The 15,568-nt window shown below is 46.0% G+C and overlaps 1 protein-coding gene across 1 annotated transcript in view; it reads left to right on the top strand.

Annotated features, from left to right (window-relative positions):
- The window catches only part of NAPB (NSF attachment protein beta), a 65,121-nt gene that overhangs the window by 23,907 nt on the left and 25,646 nt on the right, over positions 1–15,568 (top strand). Inside the window, exons 2-7 of the mRNA XM_082251246.1 lie at positions 4,002–4,081; positions 9,274–9,390; positions 9,718–9,764; positions 10,783–10,860; positions 12,637–12,692; positions 12,780–12,864. Coding sequence (XP_082107372.1) covers positions 4,002–4,081; positions 9,274–9,390; positions 9,718–9,764; positions 10,783–10,860; positions 12,637–12,692; positions 12,780–12,864 — 463 coding nt within the window. The remainder of the gene's footprint in view (positions 1–4,001; positions 4,082–9,273; positions 9,391–9,717; positions 9,765–10,782; positions 10,861–12,636; positions 12,693–12,779; positions 12,865–15,568) is intronic.

The following is a 15,568-nucleotide window of genomic DNA, read 5'->3' as shown; positions in this document are numbered from 1 at the left end:
TACTGATACGTACATGAATCTGTCGTATGTTCTGCCATATCTCAGTTCCTCAGGACTGATTTCTGACAACTCTCTGACACGCTTTATGAATTCTAGGGACTGTGTGTTATGCTTGTTGGGACACGCTGCGTTAAAGCAGCCCAGTTATTCTGAAGAGGTCTGTGTGCAGCAGCCCCCCTCGGCCCCTCTAATACTTACCTGACCCCCATCTTGATCCAGTGATGTTGCACAAGAGCCACGCCTGTCCAGGGACTCTGCCTCATTGGCTGAGACAGCAGTGGGTACCATTGGCCCCCACTGATGTCAGTCCAGTCAGTGACCCAATGAGGAGAGAGAGGGGGCCAGACCAAGTCACAACTCCGTGTTCGAATGGACACACAGAGTAATGCCTCGTACACACGCATCGATTATTGGCCGGGAATTTTCGGCCAACATCCGATCGGCCGATTTTCGGCTTGTTAGTATGATGCTTTCAACATCCGACTCCGACTTTTCGGCCAAAAAAAATCTGGTGTGCAGGCTATAAAATTTTTGTTGGCCGTCAACACAACGGCCGATTTTCCGTCAGTCAGTACAGATTTCGGCAGACAAAAATCTGATGAGCAAGACTGGGCATGCTCAGAGAAGAAAAAAACACACGGAAAGTAAACCAGCACATGACATCACTTCTGAAGTAGATTTTTGTTTTGGCAAGAAAATTCGTGTGCAGTCTAGGCACATTCCAACCAACAAAACACAACTCTGGACAAAAGACGGCTGATTGGTCGGCCGATAATCGTTGCGTGTGTACGAGGCATAAGCTGCTTGCTATAAAAGGGCACTCGGCAGGAGGGAGGGGCCTGGAGCGCCGGTCCGGGACCCGAGAAGAGGAGGATGTGGGCTGCTCTGTGCAAAACCAACTGCACAGAGCAGGTGTGTAGAACATGTTTGTTTTTTTAAATTAAAAAAAAGAAAACTTTAGCTTGAACATGACCTTGCACAGCGGTTCACTTGTTAACCTGCATTGCAGAATGTCCCATAAAACACTGACTGTATATCTGGAAGATGATTTTTGGCTCAGACTCCCACTATGCAGTGCTGTTTCATTTCCTGTTTTTTTTCTATAGTGTGAGATAAGATGTCCAGCAGGGATAGGGAGTCCCCCCTCACCGTGTCCCTAGCGGGTGGCCGGAGCTGAGATCTCTGGTGCACAGAACATAGCTTGAAGCTGGTGCATAATTCAGCAGATATACACAAAGCTGATAAATCAATTTAACTCTGACTGCAGCAAATGAATGGAGACAAATTTCTTTGTACTGGAAATATCCAGAGCAGAAGGAGCGCTAATACACAAGAGATGTCTGTGGATGTATCTGGGGATACGCAGCCCATTATTATTCTGGCAGAAGATAAATTGATATAAAAAGGTGTTTACATGATGAGAAGTCTGACTTCAATATAAAAACTGACCTAACTAGTGATTGGCAGATTCCACTGCTGGCCCCCAGGAGCCCTGAACCCAAGGTGAAATGTCAACATTCTCCTCAAAAGATGAAACCACCTATACCCCCCCTCCAATTAATGGAAACCTTCCTGTTGGTTAGAGAGTCTGAGAGTGCTGCATTGAGGGATGTGTAAGAAGTATGGAAGGACTCCTTTTGGCATTCCTGAAGAATTTCAAATGAAAATATTGTGTTGCCGATGCAGCAATCACTTTCTGCTTCAATTTTCTAACCTGCACTGGAAACCTAAAAAGGAGAATCTGAGAATCAGTGTAACATTTGATCACACATAATTTCTGTTGTTTGTAATACCCTGGTGCCCACCCTGTCTCCCAGAGACGGCATGTGGTCCTCAAGTACTTTTTGTACGTCCTACAGGGTCCTTGTAGATAATAATCTGTTTTTTCCTATTGCCGTGTTATAGCAGTTATTTCTAGCTGACTCATGTAATATGTCTCAAGTCTGTAGTTGTCTCCAGCCTGCCAGCAACTCCTGCATCATGTTCAGCCTCCGACTATCCATTGTAACCTGTCTGCGGCTCCGACCATCCCTTGTAACCTGTCTGCGGCTCCGACCATCCCTTGTAACCTGTCTGCGGCTCCGACCGTCCCTTGTAACCTGTCTGCGGCTCCGACCGTCCCTTGTAACCAGTTTGCGGCTCCGACCATCCCTTGTAACATGTCTGCGGCTCCGACCATCCCTTGTAACCTGTCTGCGGCTCCGACCATCTCTTGTAACCTGTCTGCGGCTCCGACCATCCCTTGTAACCGGTCTGCGGCTCCGACCATCCCTTGTAACCGGTCTGCGGCTCCGACCATCCCTTGTAACCGGTCTGCGGCTCCGACCATCCCTTGTAACCGGTCTGCGGCTCCGACCATCCCTTGTAACCGGTCTGCGGCTCCGACCATCCCTTGTAACATGTCTGCGGCTCCGACCATCCCTTGTAACCTGTCTGCGGCTCCGACCATCTCTTGTAACCTGTCTGCGGCTCCGACCATCCCTTGTAACCGGTCTGCGGCTCCGACCATCCCTTGTAACCGGTCTGCGGCTCCGACCATCCCTTGTAACCGGTCTGCGGCTCCGACCATCCCTTGTAACCTGTCTGCGGCTCCGACCATCCCTTGTAACCTGTCTGCGGCTCCGACCATCCCTTGTAACCTGTCTGCGGCTCCGACCATCCCTTGTAACCTGTCTGCGGCTCCGACCATCCCTTGTAACCTGTCTGCGGCTCCGACCATCCCTTGTAACCTGTCTGCGGCTCCGACCATCCCTTGTAACCTGTCTGCGGCTCCGACCATCCCTTGTAACCTGTCTGCGGCTCCGACCATCCCTTGTAACCTGTCTGCGGCTCCGACCATCCCTTGTAACCTGTCTGCGGCTCCGACCATCCCTTGTAACCTGTCTGCGGCTCCGACCATCCCTTGTAACCTGTCTGCGGCTCCGACCATCCCTTGTAACCTGTCTGCGGCTCCGACCATCCCTTGTAACCTGTCTGCGGCTCCGACCATCTCTTGTAACCTGTCTGCGGCTCCGACCATCCCTTGTAACCTGTCTGCGGCTCTGACCATCCCTTGTAACCTGTCTGCGGCTCCGACCATCCCTTGTAACCTGTCTGCGGGCTCCGACCATCTCTTGTAACCTGTCTGCGGGCCCCCGGCCACGTCCTGCAACCTGTCTGCGGGCCCCCGGCCACGTCCTGTATCGGTTTGTTGGGATCTGCCTGGGGGGATGGTATTTGGGAGTATCTTTATCTGCTGATTATTAAATTTAATGGAATACACATTACTATTGTGGTGTAGGATCTGAGCCTGCTATTGCATCCATTCTATGGATGGCAGGATTGAACTCCAGAACTGATTTGGCCTTGCATCAATATTTTTTGATCTTTGAAGTTCTTTGTCTTAGATGTAAAAAAAAAAAAAAAAAAAAAAAAGTGGAGGACTATATTGGAAATTTTTTACACCTTTTGGACAAATCTTCATTTTCCTCGGCTATCCCCTTCTGGGTTTGAAAAATTTTATTGCAGCAAACTGTATGGAAACATTTGACGCTGCTGGGTTTGTTTTGCTATATGAATACTGTCCCACATATGCTCATGATGAAGATGTTTAAAGCATTCAAAACGCATTGAGCTAACATGTAGATGCCGGGTTCACACGGGTGGCCGCAGGTTAATGCCTGGGGTCCGGTGCACCGGTTCAAGTGCGAATTAGGTCAGAATTTTTGCCTTATTTCGCACCGGAATCGGACTAGAAGACTTACAGGAACCTTTTTATATGTGGACCGTGGCCACCCCGGCCTTTGTGCTCCATTGAGAGCCAGTCGCACTCGCCTGTCATGCAAACTGGATACGGAGAAACCCGCATCCAATTCGCATATGTGTGACCCGGCCTAAATGGATAGTTATCAGGTGTGTGTGTGTGTGTGTGAGTGAAAATATATATATATATATATATATATATATATATATATATATATTGAAGAGCAGTAACAACATTTTTTTTATTTCCTTGAATTTAGAGGAAACACAAAAGTAGAAGAAGCCTGTGACATGTATGCCAGAGCTGCGAACATGTTCAAGATGGCAAAGAACTGGCCTGGTAAGTACCCCATTGTTTGGCTTCAATTCTTTGCATATTGACACGTTGACAGTCTTGGCCAAAAGCAAGTTTTGTTTAGTAATTTGCGTATTAAAAATTGATAAGCGTATAAAAGCATTGTGGCAACAGCTGTTTAGAGGTCATGTAAAATGTATTATATTCAGCTTACCAATCATTAGATGTGTGGCTACATTATTTAAGTTTTTTTTTTTTTTTTTTTAATCCCCCCCTCTGTTTTCACCTTGTAATCTGACCAGCAACAGACCTCCTGTATTAGAGCGCCCCCGCTCTAGATGAAGGAGCAATGTACAAATATTGTACTGGCAACCCTAGCATATGGAAAAACCTATTCAGAGAAAGGGAATACAATAAGACACGTGGCCACTCACTAAAACTAGAGGAAAGGCGGTTTAACCTTAAAATACGCAGGGGGTTCTTCACTGTCAGAGCAGTAAGGATGGGGAATTCTCTTCTGCAAACAGTCGTATCAGCAGGGAGCATCGATAGTTTCAAAAAACAATTAGATGGGCACCTTAAAGACCACAACATACAGGGGTATACAATGTACGGTTAACAGCAAACACACACACACATCATAGGTTGAACTGGATGGACTGAGGTCTTTTTTCAACGTCACTAACTATGTAGCAAAAGGGGCACCTTTTGACAGCAGCATTGTCAGTATGGGGGAGGAGGGGAGTGTTAGATGGACTAGCAAATTTAGATACGCTTACCAATTAAAACCAAACTCCAGATAGCACTTTTTAGGTTGTTAAAGCAAACGTTTTTTTTCCTTTTTGGGGTAAACGTTTTACATAAAAGCTGATCATTGTGTAAGATCCTCTAAGTATTAAATGGCTTGTCTCAACTCTCTAACTGCTACATCTGCAGGACAGTTAGTTCTGTTGAAAAACAGACTTGCTTGCAGGATCACCGGGTGAAATAAAGGAAAGGGAGCCTAAAAAAGACATAATGCAGCCATCACATCTAAGAATTGGTAAGCTTCAGCAAGTGTTGTTTTTTGTGGGTTTAAAATACTGCTTTCATTTTTTTTTTTTATTTCTAGAACCTCCATATATGTAACCCTGTATACCACCTACAAGCTATGTATGAACTCTGTCTCTCAGTCAATCTAACTAATCAATGTTCTACTACTGTGTTTCCATAGTACGAATATTCTGAGTAAGCCCCGGTTCACACTTATGCAATGCGGGAAGGCTGCGAATTCGCAGCCTGTTCCCGCATCGCAAACGCACCCCCAGCAGTTCACACTGCCATATGCGATACGCTGGGGGTGTCAATGTAATCTTAACGACACCCCCAGTTTGATCGCATATCGCAGTGCAGTGTGATCTTGCAGTTCGCACAGGATCGGATCGCAGAAGTGTGAACCGCTGTGCGATCCGATCCTGATGCGGCTGCAAAAAAGGGTCCTGTGCGTTTTTGCTGCGGGTGCGGTGCGAATTTAGCCATACAAAGTGTATGGTTAAACTCGCACCGCACAGCCGATCGCATGTAATGAAGGAGCAGTGCGCTCCGACATTACATGCGATCACCGCAGCCGCATCAGTGTGAACCGGCACTAAGTGGTGGAATGGCGGTAACTATGTGTTTCTCAGATACAAGATCTGCTTTGTCAGGAGGATAATGGCGGTCTATCCACAGTAACGACATACTGTAGAAATGCAAAGAAATTGAGATACAAGAAAGTTGGCAATTTATCTCGTATCTGGGAAACTTGTGACGTCCCTTCCACCCCTTACTCAGCATCATAAAATGAAAACACAGTAGTGCAATACAGATGTGTTTAGCAGGAACTCTATATCTTACAAACCTTGCTGCCTAGTAGGTGGTGTACAGGGAAATTATATATATATATATATATATATATATATATATATATATATATATATATATATATATATATATATATATATATATATATATATATATATATATATATATATATATATATATATATATATATATATATATATATATATATATAATATATATATATATTACACAGCTTAAAGGAACACTTTGAAAACACATCAGATCTCAATGGGGAAAAATGTGCTGGATATCTATACTAATATATGGACTGGGTAATGTGTTAGGAATGAAAGGATGCCACATCATTTGATGAAAATTATCAACCTACAGAGGGCTGAATTCAAAGTGAAAAAATGATGCAGCAGGCGAGTCCATTTTTGCTGAAATTTCATTGCAGCAACTCAAAATGGTATTCAGCATTTGTATGGCTCTTACGTGCGTGTATGAATGCCTGACAACGTTGGGGTATGCTCCTAATGAGATGACCAATGGTGTCCCGGGGTATTTCCTCCCAGATCTGGACCAGAGCATCACTGAGCTCCTGAACAGACTGAGGTGCAACCTGGCGGCGTAGGATGGACCAAAACATAATGTCCCAGAGGTGCTATATTGGATTTAGGTCAGGTGAGCGTGGGGGCCATTCAACGATATCAATTCCTTTATCCTCCAGGAACTGGCTGCATACTCTCGCCACATGAGGCCGGGCATTGTCGTGCACCAGGAGGAACTCAGGACCCACTGCACCAGCGTAGGGTCTGACAATGGCTCCAAGGATTTCATTCCAATACCGAATGACAGTCAGGGTGACATTGTCGAGCCAGTAAAGGTCTGTGCGTCCCTCCATGGATATGCCTCCCAAAACCATCACTGACCCACCACCAAACCGGTCATGCTGAACAATGTTACAGGCAGCATAACGTTCTCCACAGCTTCTCCAGACCCTTTTCTGTCACATGTGCTCAGGGTGCACCTGCTCTCATCTGTGAAAAGCACAGGGCGCCAGTGGCAGACCTGCCAATTCTGGTGATCAATGGCAAATGCCAATCGAGCTCCACAGTGCCGGGCAGTGAGCACAGGGCCTACTAGAGGAGATTGGGCGCTCAGGCCACCCTCATGAATATGAAGTCTGCTTCTGATTGTTTGGAGACATTCGCACCAGTAGCCTGCTGGAGGTCATTTTTTAGGGCTCTGGCAGAGCTCATCCTGTTCATCCTTGCCCAAAGGAGCAGATACCGGTCCTACTGATGGGTTAAGGACCTCCTACAGCCCTGCCCAGCTCTCCTAGAGTAACTGCCTGTCTCCTGGAATCTCCTCCATGCTCTTAAGATTCTGCTGTCGAGACACAGCAAACCTTCTGGCAATGGCACGTATTGATGTGTCATAATGGAGGAACTGGACTGTCTGTGCAACCTCTATAGGGTCCAGGTATCACCCCATTCTACCAGTAGTGACACTGACCCTAGCCAAATGCAAAATTTCATTAACACCAAAGCAGCTGAAACTGATTGACAACCCCCTCTGCTACTTAACTGACCAGATCAATATCCCAGAAATTTACTTTACCTGATGCTATAATGAATAAAAAAAATGTTACATAGTTGGTGAGGTTGAAAAAAGACACCAGTCCATCCAGTTCAACCTATGATGTGTGTGTGTTTTAACTTTAACTTTTTAACCGCTTGCCGACCGCCGCAAGTACATTTACTGTGGTGGTCAGCCTCTCCTGGGCAAAGCTACGCAGTACTACGTCGCTCGCCCAGGAGCCTGTAGGGGGCGAGCGCGCGCCGCCAGAGGCTTGCCCCCGCTCGTTCACTGAGGTCCCCGCGCGAGTGACTGGCGGCTGCTATGTAGGATCGTATGTCTCTGTGGTTACATCCAAAGCCACGCCCCTTAACCGTTAGAAGCATGCCCCTAGGGACACACTTAACCCCTGGATCTCTAAAGTTAACCCCTTCCCTGCCAGTGTCATTTTTACAGTAACAGTGCATATGTATAGCACTGATTAAGTAGTAATGTTACTGGTTCCCCCGCAAAAATGTCAGTCAGGGGTCCGATCTGTCCGTCGCAATGTCGCAGTCCCGCAAATAAAATCGCAGATCGCCGCCATTACTAGTAAAAAAAAAAACAATAAAAATGACAAATCTTTCCCTTAGTAAACGCAATAACTTTTGCGCAAACCAATCAAAATACGCTTATTGCGATTTTAACAAAAATATGTAGCAGAAAACAAATTGGCCTAAAATGTGAAAAATTTTATGATCAAATACCACCAAAAGAAAGCTCTGTTTGTGGGGAAAAAAAGGACGTCAATTTCATTTGGGTACAGCGTCGCATGACCGTGCAATTGTCCGTTAAAGTCACGCAGTGCCGAATCGCAAAATAGGCCCTGGTCTTTGAGCAGGAAAATCCTCCGGGGCTTAAGTGGTTAAAGTGTGTGTGTGTGTAATATATATATATATATATATATATATATATATATATATATATATATATATATATATATATATATATATATATATATATATATATATATATATATATATATAATTACAAAGCTTCCTCTGATTGGCTGAGTCAGAGGTTGTGACATCAGTCCATCTGAAGATTTGTATTCATTGATGGAATACACTGCTTGCTCTGAGCGGTGCTGCTGTAGACTGATCTGATCTGTGTTCCAGGTATGAGACAGGAAGTGTCGGCTCGCACCCCTAACACAGTGCGGTATGCTGTTTGTGGATGCAGTTTATACCGCACATCCAGGGGCCTCACATCGAGTTCTTCTTTATTAAAGTGGTTTTAAAAGCAGATTTACCTTATTGCATTCTAGGCAGTAAAGTAAAAAAAAAAAAAAAAAAACCCTTATGCATGCAGCTCCCCCCAGCCCCCTTAAATACAATACCTGAGCTTGATCGTAATCCAGCGATGTGCACTACAGCAGTGGCTCTCCTCTCTCTCCCTCCTCATTGGCTCAGACACAGCAGCGAGGAGGGAGTGGGGGCCAGGGCCGAGCCACGCTCTTGTGTGTCACTGGACAGACAGCGGGGCTTGGGAGGAGCACTGGGCGGGAGGGATTGGAGCCAGGAGCGCCTATAGGGGACCGGAGAAGAGGAGGATCAAGGCTGCTCTGTGCAAAACCATTACACAGAAGAGGTAAGTATAACATCCAGGCATTTAGAATCACGTTAATAAAATTTTTGAGAATTTCACAGTGTGGTAAGTAGTCTAGTAACTATTTTACTACTAGCATAACTCCATTATTTCTTGCCTCTACCCATAGCTGTAATATAGTGGATAGCTATTGATTTTAATACCTTTATCTCTGTACCCTAATATCTCTCTTGTGATCTGTTTTACAGCTGCAGGAAATGCATTTTGTCAGGCAGCCAAGCTATACATGCAACTGCAGAGCAAACACGATGCAGCGACTAGTTTTGTAGATGCTGGGAATGCCTACAAGAAGGCTGATCCACAAGGTAAGTTTTTTTTTTTTATGCTGTATGTGGTGTTTAAACCACGTCTGTCCGCCATCTCTGCTACACCTTTGCTTTATACACATGATTCACCCCATTGCATTATTGCTGTGCCAGTTTTGGAGCCATGCTCATAGCTTGAATGGCCCGCTTACCTTAAACTGACTGCATGTATCACAGCATGTGTAGCCCACATCTTTGTGCCTTTATCTCTTCACTTGTATTGCATTCTCTACTTCATCATAATCGGCATGTCCTAAATTATACTCTTATTTTTACATTGTGTATGGTTAAGATGATTTTCATTCTTTCCCAAATTGCTAACCCTAGAGGCCATCAACTGCCTAAATGCAGCCATCGATATTTACACTGATATGGTAAGAAGCGACTACTCCCTAATAAGCTGATTGTTCCTAAAAAAACTGTGGGCCACACCTGTGACTTGATTAGTACGTCTTCCAAAATTCCAAAACATTCGGACACAAACTGACATTTTTGACACTTTTTGGGAACCAATGACACTAATAAAGTGATCGGTGCTAAAAAATATGCACTGTCACTGTACTAATGACACTGGCTGGGAAGGGGTTAAACATCTAGGGCGATCAAATGGTTAAATGTGTGCCTAGTCAGTGTTTTTAGTGTACTCAATGTGCTGCTTTTACTAAGGCAAGTAATGGATTTTATCCCCTGCATTACTGGGAAAGAAACCTCATCACTTCCCTGGTGACAGGACAGGGCTCTGCCTTGTTTGCATAGGCAGGGCTCGGTCCTGTGTAAACTTCAGACGATCGGCTGGGGCCGGCAGTATTCCACTGGCTGGCACCCGCTAATTTACATCTGCTGTGTTTAATCACAGCATGGCCGATCGCCAGTGGCACGCACCGGAAGTTGCAGATCGCGTACTAGCTACATAATATAGGCGCAGCAGAGCGTCCTTGTTGCCGTATATCTGTTATATGGTCTGCAAGCGGTTCAAGTGTATATCTGAGCAAAATAAAAAAATAAATAAACATGCAGTACATCTCTGCAATACGTAAGCATTTTCTCAGTGTTTTGTTGCATTAAAAACCATGCAAGTACAACAAAAATACCCGTTCTGTCAGCAATCCAGTGCACTGCTAACTTCCTGTTTGGGCTGACAACAGTGTTTCTGCTGCACAAAATTCCCAAGCAACAATGTCAGCTTGCTCCGTTCTTCTGCAGAACTACAGGTCCCCCCTCATCTCCATAGCCTAAGGAGGAGATGTTCTGTAGTCTCCTTCTACATTTTCTTTACAGAAACTTTGGTCAAAAAATTACTGCCTAGGTGTAATGTGTTTTTTTTGTTTTTTTTTTTAAGCTATGTGTGTTTTTTTTAGGTTGGTGACATAAACAGGTTTTATCTTTTTGCAGGGGAGGTTTACAATTGCTGCTAAGCATCACATTACAATTGCGGAAATTTATGAGAGCGAACTTGTTGATATTGAAAAGGTAAAAATATATTTTCTATTTCATCTAGTTTACCTATTTAAAGGTTAAATTTATCTTTCTGGATATGTTGCACCCGTATTTAGGGTGTAATATGTCCAGCATTCACCCCTGATCTCCCCCCCCTATGAATGAACAGACTACAAGTACCATTGTCCTTTGTTGCTGACAGCTTGTAGTTCTTAGTGAGTGTGAGGGCACTGGTGATCGCACATTGATCTTCTTTCTCTCAAGTAGCTGCCTGCCTGTATCCGAGGTATGAGCAGACCGCTATCCTGAGAGTCTGCAGGAGCCTGGAAATGCACCTGCGATCTGCTGATTGCGGGTGCACTGCTCTGCGGGCTCCTTAGACCAGTGGTGTCCAAACTTTTTTCAAAGAGGGCCAGATTTGATGAAGTGAACATGCGTGAGGGCCAATCATTTTGCCTGACATTTGAACCATTAAAATAAATAAATATACACACACACACAGTAGGATTGTAGAAGTGACACCTCCTTGGTCAGCTCCATACATACGCACACACATACACACACACACACACACACACACATATATATATATATATATATATATATATATATATATATATATATATATATATATATATATATTCACACATACACACATACACTCACACTCACACATACACTCACACTCACACATACACTCACACTCACACATACACTCACACTCACACATACACTCACACATACACTCACACACACACATACACTTACACTCACACTCACACATACACTTACACTCACACTCACACATACACTTACACTCACACTCACACATACACTCTCACACACACACACACACACACACACACACACACACACACATATATATATATACACACACACATCACACTTACAGAAACGGACATCTCCTCGGTCAGCTCTACAAGATCCTTAAAGTCAGCAGTGCCTCAGGGGGCCGTATAAAACTAAAGAACGGGCCGCAACTGGCCCGCGGGCCGGACTTTGGACATGACTGCCTTAGACAAAAACAATGCCCTTCTTTTTTTTTTTTTTTTTTTTCAAAATAAAAAAATTGTATCTATTTTCTTTCAAAAGGGTAACATCCTTTAGGCTCGGTTCACACTTGTGCGATGCGGGAAGGCTGCGAATTCGCAGCCTGTTCCCGCATCGCATCCGTACATCTTGCAGTTCACACTGCCATATGCGAGATATACGCGGGGGGTGTCAATTAAATGTAACACCCCCAGTTTGATCGCATATCGCAGTGCGATCTGGCAGTTCGCACAGGATCGGATCACAGAAGTGTGAACCACTGTGCGATCCGATCCTGATGCGGCTGAAAAAAAGGGTCCTGTGCGGATACAGTGCGAATTCAGCCATACAAAGTGTATCGCTGAATTCGCATCCGCACATGAGATCGCATGTAATGAAGGAGCAGTGCGCTCCGTATTACATGCGATCTCCGCAGCTGCAATAATGTGAACCGGCACTTAAAGAGGAAATATTGCATCTTAATATGTGTTTGCATATTTTTAATTTTTTTTTTATTATTCTAAATAACCATTTTAATTTTTTAATCAGTTGGATAAATCAAACATATTACATATGAATATTTTGTACCCCGTGTTAATTTGTAAAATAAAAAATCAGTACTGTTGTGTCATTTTTCTAATTAAACATAAGCATCAAGACAACATACTGGTTAATTTATTTTCCGTGTTGTATTTGTGACTGTCGTGATTAGTGGACTTTTGACTCTTTTTTTTTTTTTTTTTTTTTTTTTTTTTGCAGGCCGTTGCACACTATGAGCAGTCAGCAGATTACTATAAGGGAGAAGAATCAAACAGGTAGGGTAATATATTTCTATTTGAAGTTTTGAAATATGAAGGGGCAAGAAGTGATTTTTTTTTTTTGGCTTTTATTTGTAATTTCAGCTCTGCCAATAAGTGTCTGCTGAAGGTGGCTACATATGCCGCTCAACTGGAACAGTACCAAAAGGCAGTAGAAATCTATGAACAGGTAAAGGGTCCCTGTGTTATTCTGGCATTGTGTTTATAGCTCATTGAAAATTAGAATTTTGCTTTCGTTCATTGACGGACATAGCACCTGATCATCTTAACCATTGGGTTATAATGCTCCCTACAGGAGTAGGACACTAGGCAGAAAAAGTCTGGCTACGCCTATGGGCAGTCCCAGGGGGTATACTCCCTCTCTGCTATATGTACTCTGTTTTTTTCTGCCTAGTTAGGGGTAAGGACCTAGTTCCTTGCTGGGATCTCTGGTCCTGGCAATTTTTTCATTTTAGATAGATTTTTTTTTTCTCCTGTTTTTTTCCCCCTGTGAGATCTACAATCAACTGCCAGACTGGGTGACGGGCTGGATAATCTAGATCCAGTGGTCACCCCAGTCTGGCCAGATCTCGGCTCCACTCTAGGTCGGCTACGACAAAGCCCCACCAGACGGGGGCTGGCCTGCGAGTTAAAAGCCTTGCGAGGTCGCATACGACCGGGTCTCGACCCAGGTCTCCGTTCCTCCTGGCTGACAGCCCCCCATTTCGATGGACAGGAGGTTTGGTCTGAAGCGGTGCCCCTCTGGTTCCTGGTATGGTAAGTAACTGTCCCCCCTCTCCCCCCTGGAGGGTTTTGGGGTGGACATGGGGGGCCCTCCATGGGACGGTCGGACCCATGGGTACCCCTCCTTAATGTTAGGCACCCCCTCATCGGTCTGGTGATCCCTGTGGGCCATATCGCCCCTCCCCTTCCTTCACTGACGCTGGGGTTGTGTGGGTGGCCTGGTCTACCACCTGGCGTAATGGGAGCAGGGTGCTGTGCCAGGGGGGGGGGGGGTGCGCTGCCCACGACCGGCTGTGGAGGGGGGCTGTACCTGGTGGGGGTACCTGCCTGTCCCATTTTCTGAGGCCTAGGGGACCCTCCTGGTGCTGCGCGGGGCCGGCATTTTGCTGTAGCCTGTGTGCTCAATGCACGGGAGCTATGTTTGTGCAGTCCAGCGGCCATTTTGCGGTGGTTTGCCATTGAAAATAGCTGCGGCCGCGAGAGTGGAGTCCTGTGGGCCGTGATTTTGGCGGTGGGAGCCCCTGGTGCTGACTCCTGGATCTTCTCACTTCCTGATCGCCACACATGTAATGCAGATTATCCTGGTGGCTGCAGTTCCTGTTTCTGCCGGGTGTTGAGTCTGGTGGGGTCCTCTCTGCTCTGTTACTGGCAACCGAGTGGTGCTGTTGGAGTGGTGTGGGTGTCCCTTAGCAGTGTTTTTACACATTTTTTGTGGGATCCTTTTGTTGACTCATGGAGTCTTTGGAGCACAGTTCCCCACTTGATCTCCTTTCAGAAGCTGCAGGGCCCTACGGGTCCCAACCATCCATCGATTCACTGACGGCGATCCTGGAGTCTTTTGTGTTCCAGGTGGAGGTGGTTTTTGGGTGACGGGCTGGCAAAAAGCGCCTTCTGCCTCATCTGTCTCCTCAAATCCTGAATCTGATTCAGCCGTCTCAGACGTGGGTCACTCTGCTGGGTCTGCGACCACGCGCCCTGTGTTTTCAGATAGTGAGGATGATTCCTCCACTACTGTAGCCGTGCCCGAAAAGGCACTGGTGGATGCACTGATTTTATCTGTGTGTGAGACCTTAAAAATGCAGGACGCAGCTGAAACTGCGACGGAGGCATAGGTTCCCTTTGGCATTCATAAGCCATCCAGAGCGACAAAGGTGTTTCCTTTCCCTGTCTGTTTTGACAGACTTGTCGCTAAAGAGTGGGAATGGCCAAAACGTTCCCCTGTGGCCCCTAAGCGATTCGCTATGCAGTAACCCTATAAGGAGTCCTTTCCTAAAAAAGTTGACTGTTCTACCGGTGGTAGATCCTCCGGTCTCCAGACTGAACAAAGCAACCATGATTCCGGTTGAAGAGTCCCCGGCCTTTAAGGACCCGGCTGACAGGAAGGCGGAGGCTGTGGCCCGCAATTTGTACAGCCTGGCTGGTTCAGCACTGAGGCCGACTTTCACCATTGCCCTGGTGTCGCAGACTCTGACCGAGTGGGCTAAGCTCTTACGCTGTGACCTGGAGGGGGTGTAACTACCCCCCCCCTTCCTTTGCTGAGCTGGCGGACCAGCTGGTCTAGGGGCTTACGTTTATCTGTGATGCCTCTTTGGATGTGGCTCGACTCTGTTTCAGCTGCGGTTCTTCGGCGTGTCTTTTGACTCAAATGCTGATCTGTGGACCAGACTTCTAAAAAGGCCTTGACTGGTCTTTAAAGGAGATCGCCTGTTTGGTGCTACCCTGGATGACATCATACGGCAACACCCTGGCTGGTTCAGCACTGAGGCCAGTATTTACCATTGCACTGGTGTCGCAAACTCTGACCGAGTGAGCTAAGCTTTTATGCCGTGATCTGGAGGGGGAGCAGCCCCCCCTGCCTTTGCGGAGCTGGTGGACCAGTTTGTCCAGGGGCTACAGTTTATCTGTGATGCCTCTTTGGATGCGGCTCCCCTAGTCGCTAGGCTTTCTATATCAGCAGTGGTCCTTCGGCGTATTTTTTTGGTTCAAATGCTGGTCTGCGGACCAGACTTCTAAAATGGCCTTGACTGATCTTCCTTTTTAAGGAGATTGCCTGCTTGGAGATACCCTGGATGACCTCATTAAGGGTCTCACGGGGGGGGGGGGGAAGAGAACCTTTCTTCCTGCAGGCTAGTAAGGGCAAGGACCGTCAT

Source organism: Pelophylax lessonae, assembly GCF_965119305.1.
Source record: "Pelophylax lessonae genome assembly, chromosome: 3".
Taxonomy (NCBI): domain Eukaryota; kingdom Metazoa; phylum Chordata; class Amphibia; order Anura; family Ranidae; genus Pelophylax; species Pelophylax lessonae.
The sequence above is the reverse complement of the archived record's forward strand: the minus strand, read 5'-3'. Positions and strand labels throughout refer to the sequence as shown.